This window comes from Hylobates moloch, unplaced genomic scaffold (genome assembly GCF_009828535.3).
Source record: "Hylobates moloch isolate HMO894 unplaced genomic scaffold, HMol_V3 SCAFFOLD_4, whole genome shotgun sequence".
Taxonomy (NCBI): Eukaryota; Metazoa; Chordata; class Mammalia; order Primates; family Hylobatidae; genus Hylobates; species Hylobates moloch.
Window position 1 is genome coordinate 86,980,810 of NW_026652279.1, and position 17,368 is coordinate 86,998,177.

Sequence of the window (17,368 nt, forward strand, 5' to 3'; positions counted from 1 at the left end):
TGAACTTACTCATTGATCATTTAGTTAAGTTACCATCTAATCCCCATGTTCTTAGCTACATTTGTAAAGAGTAAATGCTGGGCCAGGCATGGTGGCACACCTGTAATCCCAGCACTGTGGGAGGCCGAGGCAGGAGGATCACTTGAGGTCAGGAGTTTGAGACCAGCCTGGCCAACATGGTGAAACCCCATCTCTACTAAAAATACAAAAATTAGCCAGGTGTAGTGGCGCACACCTGTAATCCCAGCTACTCGGGAGGCTGAGACAGGAGAATCGCTTGAACCCAGGAGGCAGAGGTTGCAGTGAGCTGAGATCGCATCACTGCACTCCAGCCTAGGCGACAGAGCCAGACTCCATCTCAAAAAAAAAGGAGTAAATATGCCTATTGCACTAGAGCTGGCTTTAGAGAGGTAAGGTGTTGACTCTAAGTAGTGGTTAAGGGGCACGATCAACTCAAGATAACCCTTCATGGGTGACAATAAAATCATTATACCTTTGTCTTTCTGTAAATTCACATTTTTATCTTAGTCATCATTACCCTAGCAGAGAATTTGTCAAAGTGTATTCCAAAGAGCTTTATGGATGTCAATGGGTATGACTTGTTTTTTAAAATAAAATTAAGGTATCAATAAGTATGATTTGCTTTTTAAAATAAAATAAGGTTAGTGGTCAAATAAGTTTGAGAACTGCTTGTTTAAACAAGTTTAAGAATTGCTGGTGTAGGCCGGGTGCAGTGGTTCACACCTGTAATCCCAGCACTTTGAGAGGCCGAGGCGGGTGGATCACTAGGTCAGGAGTTCAAGACCAGCCTGGCCAACATGGTGAAACCCCATCTCTACTAAAAATACAAAAATTAGCTGCGCGTGGTGGCATGTGCCTGTAATCCCAGCTACTTGGGAGGCTGAGGCAGGAGAATCGCTTGAACCCAGGAGGCAGAGGTTGCAGTGAGCCAAGACCGCGTCACTGCACTCCAGCCTGGGTGACAAGAGCGAGACTCCACCTCAAAAAAAAAAAAAAAAGAAAGAAAGAATTGCTGGTTTAAACTAAGTTGAAAATTTCTCAATGGTAGGATTCTGCAGAGCATTTAATGGACTCATATATATTGTACTCTCCAGAAGAGATCATAGATAGTAGTGTTTCTTAAACAAACTTACTCATTAAGCTCCTTTACCTGGATCATCTCAAGGACTGGCACTCCACAGAATACAGTATGGAAAATACTAACTGGGTATTAGAAAAAGATAAAATTTCATTGGCTTCTCTTAATTAGGTCTTTATCCCCATGCTAATAAATTTGGTAACTTTAGTTTATCCCTAATGTTTTCCCTTTTTTTAATTTTTTTTTAAATTTTTTCAGGTAGAGTCTCACTCTTGTCACCCAGTCTGGAGTGCAGTGGTGTGGTCTCAGCTCACTGCAACCTCTATCTCCTGGGCTCTAGTGATCCTCCCACCTCAGCCTCCCGAGTAACTGGGACCACAAGCGGCACCACCACGCCCAGCTAATTTTTTGTATTTTTAGTAGAGACGGGGTTTCACCACGTTGCCCAGGCTGGTCTTGAACGCCTGAGCTCAAGTGATACGCCTGCCTTGACCTCCCAAAGTGCTGGGATTATAGGTGTGAGCCACCACGCCTGGCCACTTTCCCATTTTTCTATGAAATTTTCCTGGAAAAAAATATAATTTACTTGCATGTTGGTTTGTCCAAGAAATTGAGATCTTGTATCCTTGCTGCTATAGAAATTCATGCCACTCTGTAGGGTTACAAAGTATTGAAGAGGAAAACTGAGAACTCAAAGTGCTCATTTCCAAAAGTAGTATTTTTCATTGAGTCCATTAAGTTCCTAAGCTGTAATTTGAATGTAATAAAAGTATAATATACATGTCAGACATTTTACTCCCTGACAAACCAATGTGCATAGAAAAAATATTTGTGAGAAAATAGCAGACCAAAGCTAAAGAAGAGAAAGTAACAACATTATTTTATTTCAGGGTGGCATAGGTAGTTGTATTTATTAAATACATGACAAATAGGTACCAGGAGATGAGTTAGATGTAGGAATACAGATGGAAATAAACTTCCATGGTCCCCATTCATCAAATTTATTGTCCTCTGAGAAAGACACGAGTTCATCTGATCATTACAGAGGAGATGAGTGTTTTGAAGGAGAAGCACAGGGTTTTGTGGATGTGATTAGCAGGTGGACCTAACCAGCACAGTGGGTCAGGGAGGGATTTTCTCAGGAAATGACATTCAGGCTGGAGTCTGAATCTTGAGCTCTGAAGTAGGTGTCAGGACATTCAGAGCAAAGTGGATTATATTTGCAAAATTTCACATACTAAAAGATGAGAGAAGTCCACTCAGTAGCAAGTTGTTCTTTGGAGGTCCTCAGAATATGTCACAGCTTCTTGATTCCTGCTTACCTGCCTGTAAGAGATATTCACTATCCAATCAATTGTTTATCACAGACCCTACTATGAATGAGATTCCATAGAGGATACAAAGGATGTGTAATACACTTCAAAGTAATTTAAGGCTCAGGAGCAAGCTACGAATGAATGAAGAAAATAAGGCAAAGACAAGTAAATATTCAATGTCATTAAAGAGTACGCGGAATATAAGAGATGGTGGTGAAACTAGGTCAGTCCACTCAATGGGTCAAGTTGAGGCCATATGTCAGAGACACCTGCAAAGCCCTGTCCAGGTGCTTACAGAAAACAGACTCTAGGATATTTCAAAATGTGCTAGGTACATGCTAAAACAGAACCACTGTTTAAATGCTGAAGATAGTTTCTATCTGATAAGAGGTGGTGATCCAATACACCTCTAGAGGACTGTCTTCCCTTCTTAAGGCAAACCCCTTTCCTCGGCCTTTTCATTATAAAAATGCAATAACAATAATATATAGACATCTTATTTAAATCTCATAATACCCGTGTGAGGAACATACCATCTTACATTGCTTCACGATAGAGATACTTCCTGAAAAATGCACTATAAGGCGATTTTGTCCATGTGTGAACGTCCTTGGGTGTACTTACACAAAGCTACATAGGATAGCCTACTACACGCCTATACTATTTGGTATAGCTCCTAGGCTACAAACCTGCACAGTATGTTACTGTACTGAATACTGTTGGCAATGGTATTTATGTATCTAAACATAAAAAAGGTGCAATAAAAATACAGTATTACAATCTCATAGGACTACCTTGTCATTGACCAAATAGCTCATGACTGTATTATTTTTATCATCCTCACCTTACAGATGTGACTGTAGAGAGGTTTATCAACTTGCCCAAGGCCATATCAAATTTGGGACTATAATCCTCATTTGGTAACTCTAGAACCTGCTTCTCTGAGTTTCCTGAAGTAGCTTTGACAAATTATCTCAAACTAGATGCCTTAAAACAAGAGAAATTGATTCATAATTGTAGAGACCAGAAGTTCAAATTCAAGGTGTCAGCAGGGCCAGACTTCCCCCAGAGACTCTAGGGAAGATTGTTTCTTCTCTCTTCCAACTTTTCCAACTTCTGTGGCATCCCTTGGCTTGTGGCCACATCACTCCAATCTCTGCCTCCAGGTTTACACTCCCTCCTAGTTGTCTGTCCTCTTTGTGTTTCTTAAAATAACACATTTCGTTGGATATAGAGACCACCTGTATAAGCCAGGGTGATCTTATCTGAAGACCTTCAACTTAGTTATATTTGCAAATATCCTTTTTCCAAATAAAGTGACATTCAGAGTTTCTAGAGAAGTGGACATAGACCTATATTTTTGGGGATCAACATTCAACCCACTACTCTGCCCTTACCCAAAACATCATACTATTCAATTGGTGATGTGGTCCAGGCAGCTAAAACTACTTTGTGGTACAAATGTAAAAGATTGTCTATGCTGGAGGCAGACAGCCCAGTTAGCATTTAGGGGAAAATGTGTTTTGTCTAAGGAGGAGATGGGGATGATGGGGAAGATGCTATGGTGTTTATTTCCCACTGTGATTCCCATAGCCACAGCTGGTGGAAACATTTTCAAAATCAACCTTGTGAAACTCTGGACAAAAACAGAATGATTTAGGGATCCAGGGCTCAAGTGAGGTGCAAGTTTGGGGACTATGCACTACTTCTGAATGGAATCCACACCCATCTGGCTCACAGAAGAACCACTCTTGTGAATCACATTCTTTTCATTATAGCTGATGATTGATAACTGCTTTTAAAAAGTCTAGGCTTTGGAATATCCATTTTCTATCTCTTCTATTTTTCATGAGCTCTCTAGACATACTGTCGTCTCCTCTGAAAACAATAATGGTATTGCCTCCTTTATAAATACACATTTTACTAGTTCATGTTTCGTGATTTGTCACATTATGTAGATTGTGAGCAGTAAGTAACTAGGGTAATGGACATAGCACAGTTGAGCCTCAGAAGAAGGGCTAATTTGTGTACAGTGAGGTCAGCAGCAGGGCAAACAGCCCTAAAGTTACTGCAGCGATTTCATCATTTGAAGGACAACAATGATGGTCAAGACCAGTTTGAAGGCGGAGGGCAGAGGACAGAAGGTGGCTCTTTTCATCACCCCACACTTTAACATGTAGTCCATCATAAATAAAGTAGATTAACACATTTTTCACATTTCACAAACAAAATTGCCTTTTATTTTGGGTGGTTTATTTCCTCTTTGGTGAGGCTTTCATATCTTTCCTGTGGCTTTCGTATCTTTCCTCCTGCAATCTCAGTGTTGGCCGTGATAACACGTTCACTTTCTCTTCATTAACTGTCATTCCACAGAGAGACATGAACACAGAACAGAGACAAGTCAGGGAAGTCCATTACAGAAACAGAGGATGGAGGAAATATCAAACAAAATTTAAATGTCCCTAAGTAAATGCATGCTGCTCTATAGAGCATTTCGAGGTTTGTAATCAGGCATGTGAGTAGGGAAAGGTGTGTCTGGAGTCTCTAAGTTTTGCTCTCACTAACACAGTCTTTCATCGACGATAATTAATTTGGTGTCCTCACTGCAGAGCGTGATTCTCAGAAACTACAGTATCTTACTGTTTAGGTAGTTTTAAGTTTTATAAATATAACACAAACTGTTCCTACAGACTTGTTTTCTGAATTAAGGTTTTGCTTAAGTAGGCAAGAGCCATCCTGAGCCTTCATGTCTGCCAAGAAATATTAGGTTACACAGAGTCTCCTATTTGACCTTGGCATGTTGTTGGCAATAGCCTTAGATCTTTTTATCTTGTCTCTAGCAAGAAAAGAAAATAAAAACGAAAACAAAATAAATATCTCAGCTGTTGCAAACTTTATGTTAATTTACTTAATATACTATTTTAATTATAATTGTAAAAGTAATATATACTTACTATATGTAACTTAAAAATAAAGAAACATGGAGAATAAATTGAAAAACCTGTAATACCACTACTCAGTGGTAACCTGTGGTAATAAGATTTTCATATGTTTTTGGTAGTAATATTTTAAATTTATACATGTATATACCACTTATTGAATTCTTGCTGTGGGTAGGACTAGTCATTTGACAAAGGATCTCTCATATAAATTCACAAAAATGTTCTATTAGACAAATTCTATTCCTCTGATTTTATAATGACATCCTGATGCCCAGTGAATTTTCAGAGAACCTCAACTAAAAAACAGTAAAAGTGTCACTAAAAGAGTCTAACTCCAAGCCTCATGCTTCTAACCTGTGCTTCATTGTGTCTTATGTATGTATCTATACATACATACCTACATAATACTATTTGGAACTTAGAATCTTTTATCATGATTTTCATGATGGCAATCATAAGCATTTCCCTCTGTTATTAAATATTCCCAGAAAATGTTATTCTGATGGTTGGATAGTATTTTATTGCACGAGCATCTCAGATTGTAATATTGTAATGCACATCAGTGAACATAAATATTTGGCCTCTGATTGGTTCCTTAGGATATGCCCCAGAAGTATATTGTAAAAGCTGTGAATATTTGTCAGACTCTCAACATTTATTCTGAAAGGGTAGGACAGTAGCTTATCCATTATTAAACATTCATTAAGCCAAAAGCCATTCACTTGGGGTGTGGGGCTGGGGGTTAGGTTGACAGGAAGCAAGAGGAGAGAAAAGAACAGAAAAATGGGGGAAAGCTTCTGCGAAGAAGTAAAGGAGACAGGATGAGCTGGGACCCTGAGGCACTGATATGTTCATGGCCTGTGTTTTTGATCTCCTTTCTTCGGGAGATCCATCAAATCTTCCTTTACATATCCCCCCTAGTAGCTCTGGCTAATTCTCAAATTAGGATTTGAAGTGGCACGAACAGTCTAGAGAAAGGAGAGGAAGTTTGGGAAAAGGATCCTACGGAGAAAACAGGAAAGTTACCACCTGCCTCTGCAAGCTCTTGCTGCCTGCACTGGCCACGCCATCACTTTGTACAGCCAGAAGAAGGGCTTGCCTGACACTCCCAAGCCACTGTTCATGACTCCTCTGGGGACCATTGCTGATGAGATCACTTTCTTTAAGACAGGTGTGGCCAGATGGTCCCATTCCTTCTCTTTTGCTAAAATTCTTACAGAGGAAAAGATTTCACGGTATAGCCTTTATTTGTCAGCCAGGTCATTAATCTTTACTGTCAAATTCACATTATCCTAAGGCTTATTCTTCCATGGGGTTACTGAGATGCAAGCCTTCCAAAGCACTATTTCCAATCTCTGGTCTCTATGTTCTCAGTCACTGGTATCTGGCCATGGGCTTTCTGACTGTGCTGTCTTGAGTGTTCCTCTTGTATCTGCAGCCTGCCTCCTAACTGCAGTCCCCTTAATTGTCCCATAAATATGGCCATCCAGAAATGAGTTAGCAGCTTTGATGTCTGGTATCTTCTTCTCCTTTACCCTGGAAACCTAGGCCTCTGTCCGTATGTTTTTCTTTGTGTGCTTTCAAAAGCTAGTAAATGACATCATTTGATTCATCAAACAAACAATATTGAACAGCTGTGATGTGCCAGCCATTCTGTTATTCTATTTCTGTTTCTAGAAATAGATAAAAGAAGAGGTCATGATTCCTGCCCTCAGGAAATGTTTAGTGAGTCAGAGAAAAATACAAATAAATAATTACAGTAGGTTTGTATAAATAAATTACTAGACATAGGCCCAGGATAACATAGAGAAGCATCCAAATTAGATTGGGAAGTAACGGAGGCTTTGCCGAGGAAATGGAAGGAGTTCTGAATGATGCACAAATGTGAAGTAGGAGGAGAGGGAGAAAAATGTGTCCGTGGAAGAAATGACAGCAGGGGAGCAAGCAGGGGTCTTTGAGACCATGTGTGTAATAGGCAGGGTGGCCAGATGTAGCAAATAAAAATCCAGGACACCCAGTAAAGTTTGAGTTTCATATAGACAACAAATAATGTTTTACTGTAAGTATAAATACATCCCATTTAATATTTGGAGCATACTTATACTAAACCATTATTTGTGATTTATCTGAGATTCAAACTTAATTGGGTGTACTGGATTTCACTGGACCACCCTGAGTTGATAGGGAATGGCTAGTGATGTATGGACTGCAATAAGAAGTGAATAACGGAGTGACCATAGGACAAGGGGGGAGGATCAGATCATGAAGAGCCATTTAAACGTGGCCCTAAAAGCACTAGAGATCATTGGCAGATTTCAGGCAAGCAATAATGATCACATCTGGATGTTCAGGGTCACCTGGGTCTGCATCTGGGGCATGAGTGCAGGAGGCCAGTCTGCTGGGGTGCCCTAGGTGAGAAATAAGGGTGTGTGAATTGACGCAGTGGGAGAAGGGGAGCCTGCACCTCCCAGGGCTGTCTATTTGTCATTCTCCTTCTGTGTACTGATTTTCCAGTGAGGTCCTGACAGTTAATCTATAAGAAGAACTGCCCAAAACACCTTTGATATTGACCCAACGTGACCAGAAATCTTAGGTGAAGGATGCCCAGTCCTTGTAGGTGAAGAATTCACTGACAGTAGAAGGAAGGTAGGTTAACACTGGCTGCGTGTCAAATGGGCCTAACAAGGCAAATTTAAAAAATAATTACAGTGCATTTTTATACATATAAGGTCAGGCATGGGCTCAAGTTTCTGCAGAGAAGCTAGACTTGGGCAAGACTCTTCATTTATCCTTTGAGGTACCAGAGCCCCTGATCTTATGGAGTGTGCCCAAGGCCATATATCTGTTCAGGTTCAGAGACTGACCTGAAGACCAGATCTTCTGATTGAGTGCCCTTTCAATACCATCACTTGATTTTTGTTTTTGTTTTTGTTTTGTTGTTTTTTGGTTACTGATATAGTTTGTATATTTGTCTCCACCCAAATCCCATGTTGAAATGTAATCCCTAGTATTGGATGTGGGGCCTGGTGGGAGGTGATTGAATCACGGGGGCAGATTTCTCATGAATGGTTTAGCACCATCCCCTCAGTGGTGTCCTCACAACAGTGAGTTCGCACGGGAGCTGGTCATTGAAAAGTGTGTGGCACCTCCCCTGACACTCTCTCTCTTGCTCCTGCTTTCACTATGTGACCTACAAGCTCCCACTTTGCTTTCTGTGATGAGTAAAACCTTCCTGAGCTGTCCCCAGAAGCTGAGTGATGCCGGCGCTAAGCTTCCTGTACAGCCTGCAGAACCATGAGCCAATTAAACTTCTTTTCTTTATAAATTACCCAGTCTCAGGAATTTCTCTACAGCAGTGCAAGAATGGCCTGACACAGTTAGCCTAGGTTGACAAAAAACAGCAAATGGGTGCAATGTATAAAGCCATACCTTGGTGGTAGAGGAAGGGGCAGGGTGGGTCATTAGGAGATGAACACTATGTAGTGCCAGAGATCACTGTCTGGTGGCGACCAAAATGGACAAGGCTAACAATAAGCACAATTGGGCCTGAGATAAATGTTCTGGATGTAAACAAATTGCCATGAGAGCTGAGAGTGGGGAGACTCACTGGGAGTGAGGAGACTGAGAATGATTTCATAGGAAGAATGCAGTTTATGCTGGGGTCTGCAAGATCAGGGGTCTATGGCAAGGGAATCAAGAGGAAGCCAAGAGCTATGAAGTCTTTGCTGCGTTCAAAATAGTCATTTATGTCTAGGTTACAGGGGCCTTGAGGGAAGAACTGGGAATAACGGGTGTTGACGTGTGGAGAGGTAACCATTTGCAGAGTCTTGGAAGCCCTTAATAAAGAGTTTGGCCTGTATTCTGCAGGCATGAGAAGTTACCGAGTTTGTAAGCAGGGAAATAACCTAATCGTAGTTGTGTTTTAGAAGGAGAGCAGAGACCACAGGGTGGAGGTGGCTTACATGTGGGAGGAATTTAACACAAAAGACATTTAAATAAAGTCACTGAAGCAGATCAGGAGTGTAACCAAAGGGCACTCTGTGGATCTCTGGGTCCCTGAGCCGCAACTTGGGGTGAAAGAGGCTCTCAAGCATTTCTGGAGACACAGAATCTTATGTCTTTCTTGTATCTCCGAACCTATTTAAATGCAGAATTTTTTAAAATAATAGTTCTGTGGAACTAATATAAGTGACATTTAAAATAGTTAATAAACAGTAATGAATAAACACCAACTAGTCAGAATGAATGCCAGCATGGCCTTGGAGACCCTCTGCAATACCAGGCATGTCCTAGATCATGGAGGCAAATGGGAAGTGCCAGGTAATGATGGGGGTAGGGCAGCCAGGATGCAGAGGGCAGCCAGGATGCAGAGGGCAGCCAGGATGCTCATGGTGTTCATCCCTGCAAGTAAGGTCAAGTTGCTGGTGTCAACATTATGGTGGGTTAAAAACATACTTGGAATTCAGAGCTTTCCACAATCTTCCCAGAAGCCACATCAAGCCTTACTGGAAACCAGACATCATCCCACACTCTCTCTATAATAAATAAGATTATTTCCTGTTTCTGAAAAATGCCTTCTGTTTTCCATCTCTATGCTGTTGCATGGAGTACGTTTCCAAAGTATGTTCAGAAAAACTCCAACTCTCGGGGCTGAGACTCATCCAGTTTGATCTGGTACAACCATGTCAGTTGTGAAAATACTGGAACACATCCATCTCAGTTTGAAAAGCTCCACTGGATTATAAGAACAGGAGCAAAGTGCAAATACCTCCAGAAATCCCCACTCACTTGTTTTCCTCACTGCTCCTGGGGCATGGGTCTATGACAATTCAAAAGCTACAGCTGTACTCCCTAGATGGGACCCTGCCATTACACTCCAAACGGCCTGGCCCATTCCCACCTCAGGGCCTTTGTACCTGACGTTTCTTTTACTTGCGACATTCAATCACCCTCTTCCAGCAGAAACTTCTTCGTGCTCTGGCATTTAATCTGAGACCTATTTTGGTGTCTTAACTTCACTCTCACCTCCTCAGAGCGTCCCTCTCTGATCTCCCTATCCATGGAACCACCTACATTTTATTTGTTCTTTCAGTCTATTAATTTCCTTCTTGGCATTTATAATAATTTGGAGTCTGATTTTGTTAGTATGATTTTTTTAAAACTCTCATCTCTACTAGGATATAAGATTTATAAAGACAGGTGCAGCATCTGCCTGGTTCACCATTGTATTCCTAATTTCCTACAGCAGAGTATGGTACAATAGTAAAAGTTCAGGAACAACCTGTAAAAGAAAGAGAAGTAGGCAGACCAGCTGCCACCTGGCCAGCCTGGGAGACTGGCAAGACTGGAGAAGGACTCCAGGCTTTGAGGGGTTGCCCTCCTCTCCCCATCTGTACACCATCCACGGTGTACAGAAGACCTTCACGTCTGACTTCATTGAGTTCTGGGACAATCAATGCAGTGGGCTTGCGCTTGTGCTAAAGACCAGCCATCACAGTGACATATTTGTCTAAGTGAACTTAGAGCTTCCGGGCCTCACAGTTATGTATTTGGCTTTCAAAAGAACTATTCATCCTTTAAAACAGCAGAATTGGGCCTCATTCTTCCAGGTTACTCCAAAACAAATGGCGCCCATTTCTGTGCACATTGGTAGAATATTCAGTAGTCGTAAGTGGTACTAAACAGGGCAACATGCACACCAACCACACTGCTCTGCATCCTGAGCAACTTCATCCCATGTTTTATTTCGCATTGCCATAATGGTACCTGTTATATTATAAAATTAGGTGACATTACAAAATATAGGTCCTAAATAATCCAATTATGTTTTTCTCCTCTCTGGCATAACTAATACTTTATAACGATAAAGAAGAAAAGAAATGTAGCCTTGATCATCCAATGAGGCTCTGGGAAAATTGATGCAAATAAATTACTATCTTCAGCTTTTCACCATAATTTTTTGACCTAGTCTTCGGGATGCTTCAGAATATTAAGAGAAAGAAATAAATAACCTACACATTTATAGTCATCTTTGAAACCTGTAAAAAACTCACCAATACAGTTGTATATATACAGAAGCATAACAAAAGGACATGTTTAAATATAGGTAAGTAGATAAATAGATGATAGTTGATGATGATCATGGATAGATAGATGATAGATAATAGATAGTAGGTAGATAAATGTTGGATGATAAATGATGAGATGATGATAGAGAAGATAAATAGATATATACAGACAGACATTAGATCCCTGCATAGATCTAAACATACAGACAGAAGGAAAGGAAAAAAGCGAGATGTACAAGATTATATCCTATTCACAACTAACACACATATACAACTTTACAATTTATTATGTTCTAAATTTTCTCATTTGATTATCAGGACATATGTGTGGATACTTAAAGCAGGGATTATTTTCCTGTTTTACAAACAATCAAAAACAGCCTCACTAGACATCTAGTGCTTTACCCAGCTTCACACAGCTAAGAGTGGGAAGAGCCTCCTGGGACTCCACACTCTCCTTTATGTGTTCTTGATACAGAAGTTCTAAGAAACAAAATCCCTGAACTACATAACAGTCATGCATTTAAGGTTTGGGCATATGGAAATACTTTTTGGTATGAGATAATGTATTTTATTTGTAGGTTAGAACATCTCCTGTAGCATATGTTTCTAGTTTAGAAGAGTTTAGGGAAATTTATTAGTTTGGGCTTCAGTATTCCTGAGATGATGTACAATTTGCTGTGTTCGTCTGTATTCACAAGCTGCCATCAGGAAATATCTTATACCAACGTGGGCCCAGAAATCACTGCTGTGATTACGTCTGAGATTAAACTAATACTTAGGACTTTAACCTACCCTTCCTAGAAATCCAACCACTAATTTCCAATCCAATGTTCTGATTTTTATGTTTCAATATTTCTGATGTATTTTTAATTAACCTCAGTGCAAGAAAGGAAAATACACTTTAATCTTTTCTCTTTATTTTGTGTCCTCTGTGTGTCTTTCCAAGAGGAGGCAAGATAGAGGGGGATTTTTAACACATTGGTGGACACTGGCAGAGAGGTCTGCATTTATTTAAAGAGTTGAATGGCAAACAAATAGATCAAAGAAGAGGAGAAATAGTAGAGATTTGGTGAATGATACAGTTGTTAAACTTTGTTATTTTTTTTCTATTTGAAGAATGCTGTAATTTATTTATATTTTGAGAGATGCATTATTAACCAACACTTTATAGATTAGGCTCCTCCTTAAACGTTTGGAAAAGTTGGGGCAGTGATAGAAAGTTGTTTAGGAGATGCTGCATTCTCCTGCACATGGCCTGCACGTGGGCCTCCTGAAGCCCCTGAGACATCTGGCTGGTGCGTGGGGCAAATTTAATTGGTTTAGCCCAGCATCATGAAGTTATTTGGCTGCGAAACCTATTTCTTGAGGAAAACCCGTATTAGCCGTAGAATATACTTTTTTTTTTTTTTTTTTTTTTTTTTTGAGACGGAGTCTCGCTCTGTCGCCCAGGCTAGAGTGCAGTGGCGCAATCTCGGCTCACTGCAAGCTCCGCCTCCCGGGTTCACGCCATTCTCCTGCCTCAGCCTCTCCGAGTAGCTGGGACTACAGGCACCCACCACCAGGCCCGGCTAATTTTTTGTATTTTTAGTAAAGACGGGGTTTCACCGTGGTCTCGATCTCCTGACCTCGTGATCCGCCCGCCTCAGCCTCCCAAAGTGCTGGGATTACAAGCGTGAGCCACCCCGCCCGGCCAGAATATACTTTAAGCTACTTCTTAAAGTACATTCATGTTTAAGTTCAATCACTTGCTTATGTTTAAATTAGCCAGCTAATTTGATAATTTTAAAACTTACTGGGCAACACTTAAGTTGAGCAAAATCAGTGCTTTTGAGAGGCAGGGTAAGGACTAGTCAGGAGGGAGTGAGATCAGGATTAGGTTTATAGTCAAAGTGAATAAAAGATTTATTTCCCTCTCACGCTCTTCCTTCAGGTAACCACCTGTTTATGATGTAGATATACTCTTCCTACCTGACAGCTAGTTGCATTGTAGCAAATTTTTTTAGCTGTTTTCATTCTACTCTTTCACTTGTAGCTTGTACTAGCAGCATAAGGAAAAAAAATACCCATAAATATCATTGTTAAGCAGAGTTAAACCTTTTTTTTTAAAGTCCTTCATCATTTATCTCTTGCAACTGCTTCCTTAAACTTGGTTAGTTTGTAGAATTTCACACATTAATCTTCCTGTAGCTTGCTTCTGAGAAGGCTTCATTTCTCCTTCTTCACTCTTGTTCATTAACCCTATAATGTTTCTGTCTTGGTAGCTCAGTGATGTAATCATTCTTTCTGAAACCATTTCTAGACACCGGAGGGGAAATTAGCACCATAAGATTTAGAGTTTTTGCCACACACACGGCCATGTAGAGAGGCTGCATGAGAAATAGCCAAACCAAATTGCTGAGCCCCATTCAATTGGTTTGAATCTCAACTTAAGTAAAATGTTTGCTGGAGAGACATCAATATTAAGCTTAGTGCTGAATTTTGAAAAGAGGTAACAGTAAGCAATGGGCTTTGCTGTGGACTGAAGGTTTGTGTTCCCCTAAAATTCATATGTTGAAGCCTTTATCCCCAGTGTGATGGTATTTGGAGATGAGGTCTCTGAGAATTAATTAGGTCATGAGGATGGAGCCCTCTTGAGGAGATTAGTGATTTTATAAGGGGATTCAGAGACCTGAGCTCGCTCTCTAATCTCTGCCTTGTGAGGACATAACCAGAAGATGGCTGTCTGTAAACCAGGAGGTGGGTCCTCAGCAGACACCTGATCTGCCAGCACCCTTAATCATGGACTTCCAGCCTCCAGACTGTGAGAAATAAATGTTTGTTGTTTAAACTACCCAGACTATTATATTCTATCATAACTGCCTGAATGAACTAAGACAGGCTTCATGAAAATGGAAGTAGATTGTGATAAGTCGGCCCTATCCTCAAATTTTGCACATAATGGCCTGATTAACCTCAAATCATAGTCAGATTATCACAGTCCAAGCACTGTGAAGGAAGGCCTCTGTGGCCTGGAATACAAAGCTCATGGACCTTTGATGAAATGACCATCACTCAGGGGTCTTCTATGTTCTCAAAATGACAAAAATTTACATTTGTGAATGGTGATCTTTTTCCTTACCTACACTTATGAAACTCTAATAATTGTGCCCTCTATTAATGTCATGTAAATGTAGATATTCCATCTTTTCCCCCAAAATCTGTTTACTAAAATGTATATTTTGCTTGAGAAACAAAGATAATGAGAGGTTATTCTTTTTTACCTTAACTCTTTACAAGGTTGCTATCAATTTTTTTGGTCAATTATTTTCTGGATTGGGAGCTAGGTGAAAGGAAATTACAAATTTTAAACTATTTTCTTAGTGTCATACTTGACATTCCTTTAAAATCTTGTTTTTAGAACATGCCTGAGGTCTTCTCATCATCTCAGATTTTCAGAGTTATGCAACACCTACCTTTTAAACTTAAAAAGGAACAAGTAAAATTCTCCAATTAGTAAAACTCTGCTTAACACTGTATGTATTACCTAACACTTATAATTCTCCAAGTAGGTTTTTAGTTTTATGCTTCTTAAAAATTTATTTTAAAATGTCACGTCAAAATTCCATTCAATTTTTAAGCAAAAAATGAATAGACTAAAAAGAAGTATGAAAAATTAGGGAACTAGGCAAACCAAAAATGTATGGAAATAGAACTGACCTGTTGCATTTGTTCTCTGTAATTAGATTTCAGTTTCTTCTTTGATTCTCGGGATTCTAGCTGACTTTGGGAATTATGTCATCATGAAGGCTACAACTTTATAGGGATAAAGTTGTAAAATGGCAATCATTTTTGTTCCTCAGGAAATAAGCAAATAAAACAAGATACTGTTTTCCCAACAGTTTTCTTAAGACTATACTTATGACATCTCTAAAATTTAAAAGATTTTTCTACTCACTGTTGAGAAGACAGCTTTAACTTTTCTCATTATCTAGGAGCAACAATTTCAACCACAACATTGCCATTGAGTCACTATTAAAAGGCTTCCAGGAGAAATGACTGGGTTTTCCTTTTATTCACTGTGCTTTTTGTTTTTTAAAGAGTAACACCACACTCCAAAGAGGAATTTTTTTCTTTTATATTTCTCAAAATCCAGCCTAGATCTAGACCGCTAAAAATTCAGAGCAACAGAATATTCACAAATCCCTCCTACAGGTTAATAAGGAACATCTATCCATTCTAAAATAAATACCTTCCAAACAGTCATATAGGAATTGTAAACTATGAGCTAAAATTGTAGATAAATTTTCCCCCAAAATTATATATTTAATTTCTTCTAAACTTTTTCTTCTTTTCAATGTGAGCTAACGACTTCAAAGACAACTGTATGCATGTTTATTCTACACAGTCAAAGAAGAGTTTACTTAGCCAATTTTTTATAAGAGCAGATTTATGGTTTCAAATATGTAAATGTCTCCCCATACAAAGGAATGAAATATTTCTAGGTAGCTTCTGCGAACAGATCTGCGACCAAGGGCTGGAAATTACAAAGATATTCTGATAGGAATTAAATTGTGATAGGAAAAAAAAATCTTTCTAAGAATTTGCCTAGGAAGATACTTTGGGAGGAGTGAGATCCTGTCCCTCATGATTTTCAAGGAGTGGCCCAAGCAAGAATGCCACACAGGTTGTTCTTGAGTTTTTATTGGAGGCTAGAGAAAAGGGCCATCATCTCCCTTTCAGCTAGGACCAAAACATTCATTTCTCATATCCAAGGTTGTGGTTGTTAAGAGGGTGATTTGAAGCGATCACCGGGGAAAGTAGTGGGATTTCTACTTAGCACCAACTCTGTATGTGAACAATATTCTTTATTCCTACTTACTTAATCAGCTCAACATTCCTGTGAGACAGATATTACAGCAACTGCAGATGAAAACCTGAGATTCAGAACTGGCTAAGATATAGTCTAATAAAATTGAACTTTTTCCCACTTTCCAAAAATTCCTATTTCAGATTCCAAAGTATGTGTTCCTTCTACACATCATATGGTTCTGGTATTCTTTCTCTGCAGTTGCTTCCATTATCAGTAGTCTTCAAGATCAATTTAGAAAGAGATTTAAAGAGTACTGCTTTTAGATGATTTTTCAATAAAAATGAATCCTCAAGGCACATGTCATTCCCTTCTGCTTCTTGGGAGCTGGTTACCATATTTTAATGAGGATTGTGCACTTATGTGTTCAAGTCTATTGACTGCTTGCTGAGAAAAATATTCTCCAAACATAAACAAGCTAAACCATGAGCTCTTTTCTCACTTCAGAATCTCTTGTGGCACCAAGTACAGTGCTTTACATTAGTAGGCATTCAACAAATGAATGTTCAATTGAATCCAGTGTTATTCTTGGGAGTGTTTACAACATATGTAAATGGAACAATTACATGCCTTAAAGCCAATGACTGTGAATCTTGACTTCCAATTGATAAGCTATATGCCACCTTGGAATAGTTATTTAAGCTCTCCGGATCAAATTCCTCAGCTATAAGATAATGATAATAATATCTCCCTTTCATGGTTATTGTGGAAATTAAAGATAATTTATGCAAAGAATCTCAGCTACTGCTTATCACATAGAAGTCACTTAGTAAATAGCAGCTATTATTATCTTTGATTTGTCAACTTGTTATTATATTAAACACCTGTATGGGTTTGAAACCATAGAGATTTGCCAGTGGTTCTATTAGGTGATTTACTCTAAACCTTTCCTTTATTCCAGAAGGCTGCCTGTGGATACCTTTCGAAAGGTAATTTCTCCATTTAGTCAACTAAGGAAGAAATTTTTCTAAGAAATGTGAGAAAAACAAAATCCCCTTGGTTTAAAAAAAAAAGTTATTTACAGCTGGGTGCAGTGGCTCATGCCTGTAATACCAGCACTTTTGAAAGGCCAAGGCCAGCGGATCACAAGGTCC

At 39.4% G+C, this 17,368-nt stretch overlaps 1 protein-coding gene across 1 annotated transcript in view; it reads right to left on the bottom strand.

The window, feature by feature from the left end:
- Positions 1–1,953: 1,953 nt before the first annotated feature.
- RFC3 (replication factor C subunit 3) overlaps positions 1,954–17,368 on the bottom strand; it is a 145,518-nt gene continuing 130,103 nt past the window's right edge. The window contains exon 9 of the mRNA XM_032150499.2: positions 1,954–2,425. Coding sequence (XP_032006390.1) covers positions 2,387–2,425 — 39 coding nt within the window. The 3' untranslated portion in view covers positions 1,954–2,386. The remainder of the gene's footprint in view (positions 2,426–17,368) is intronic.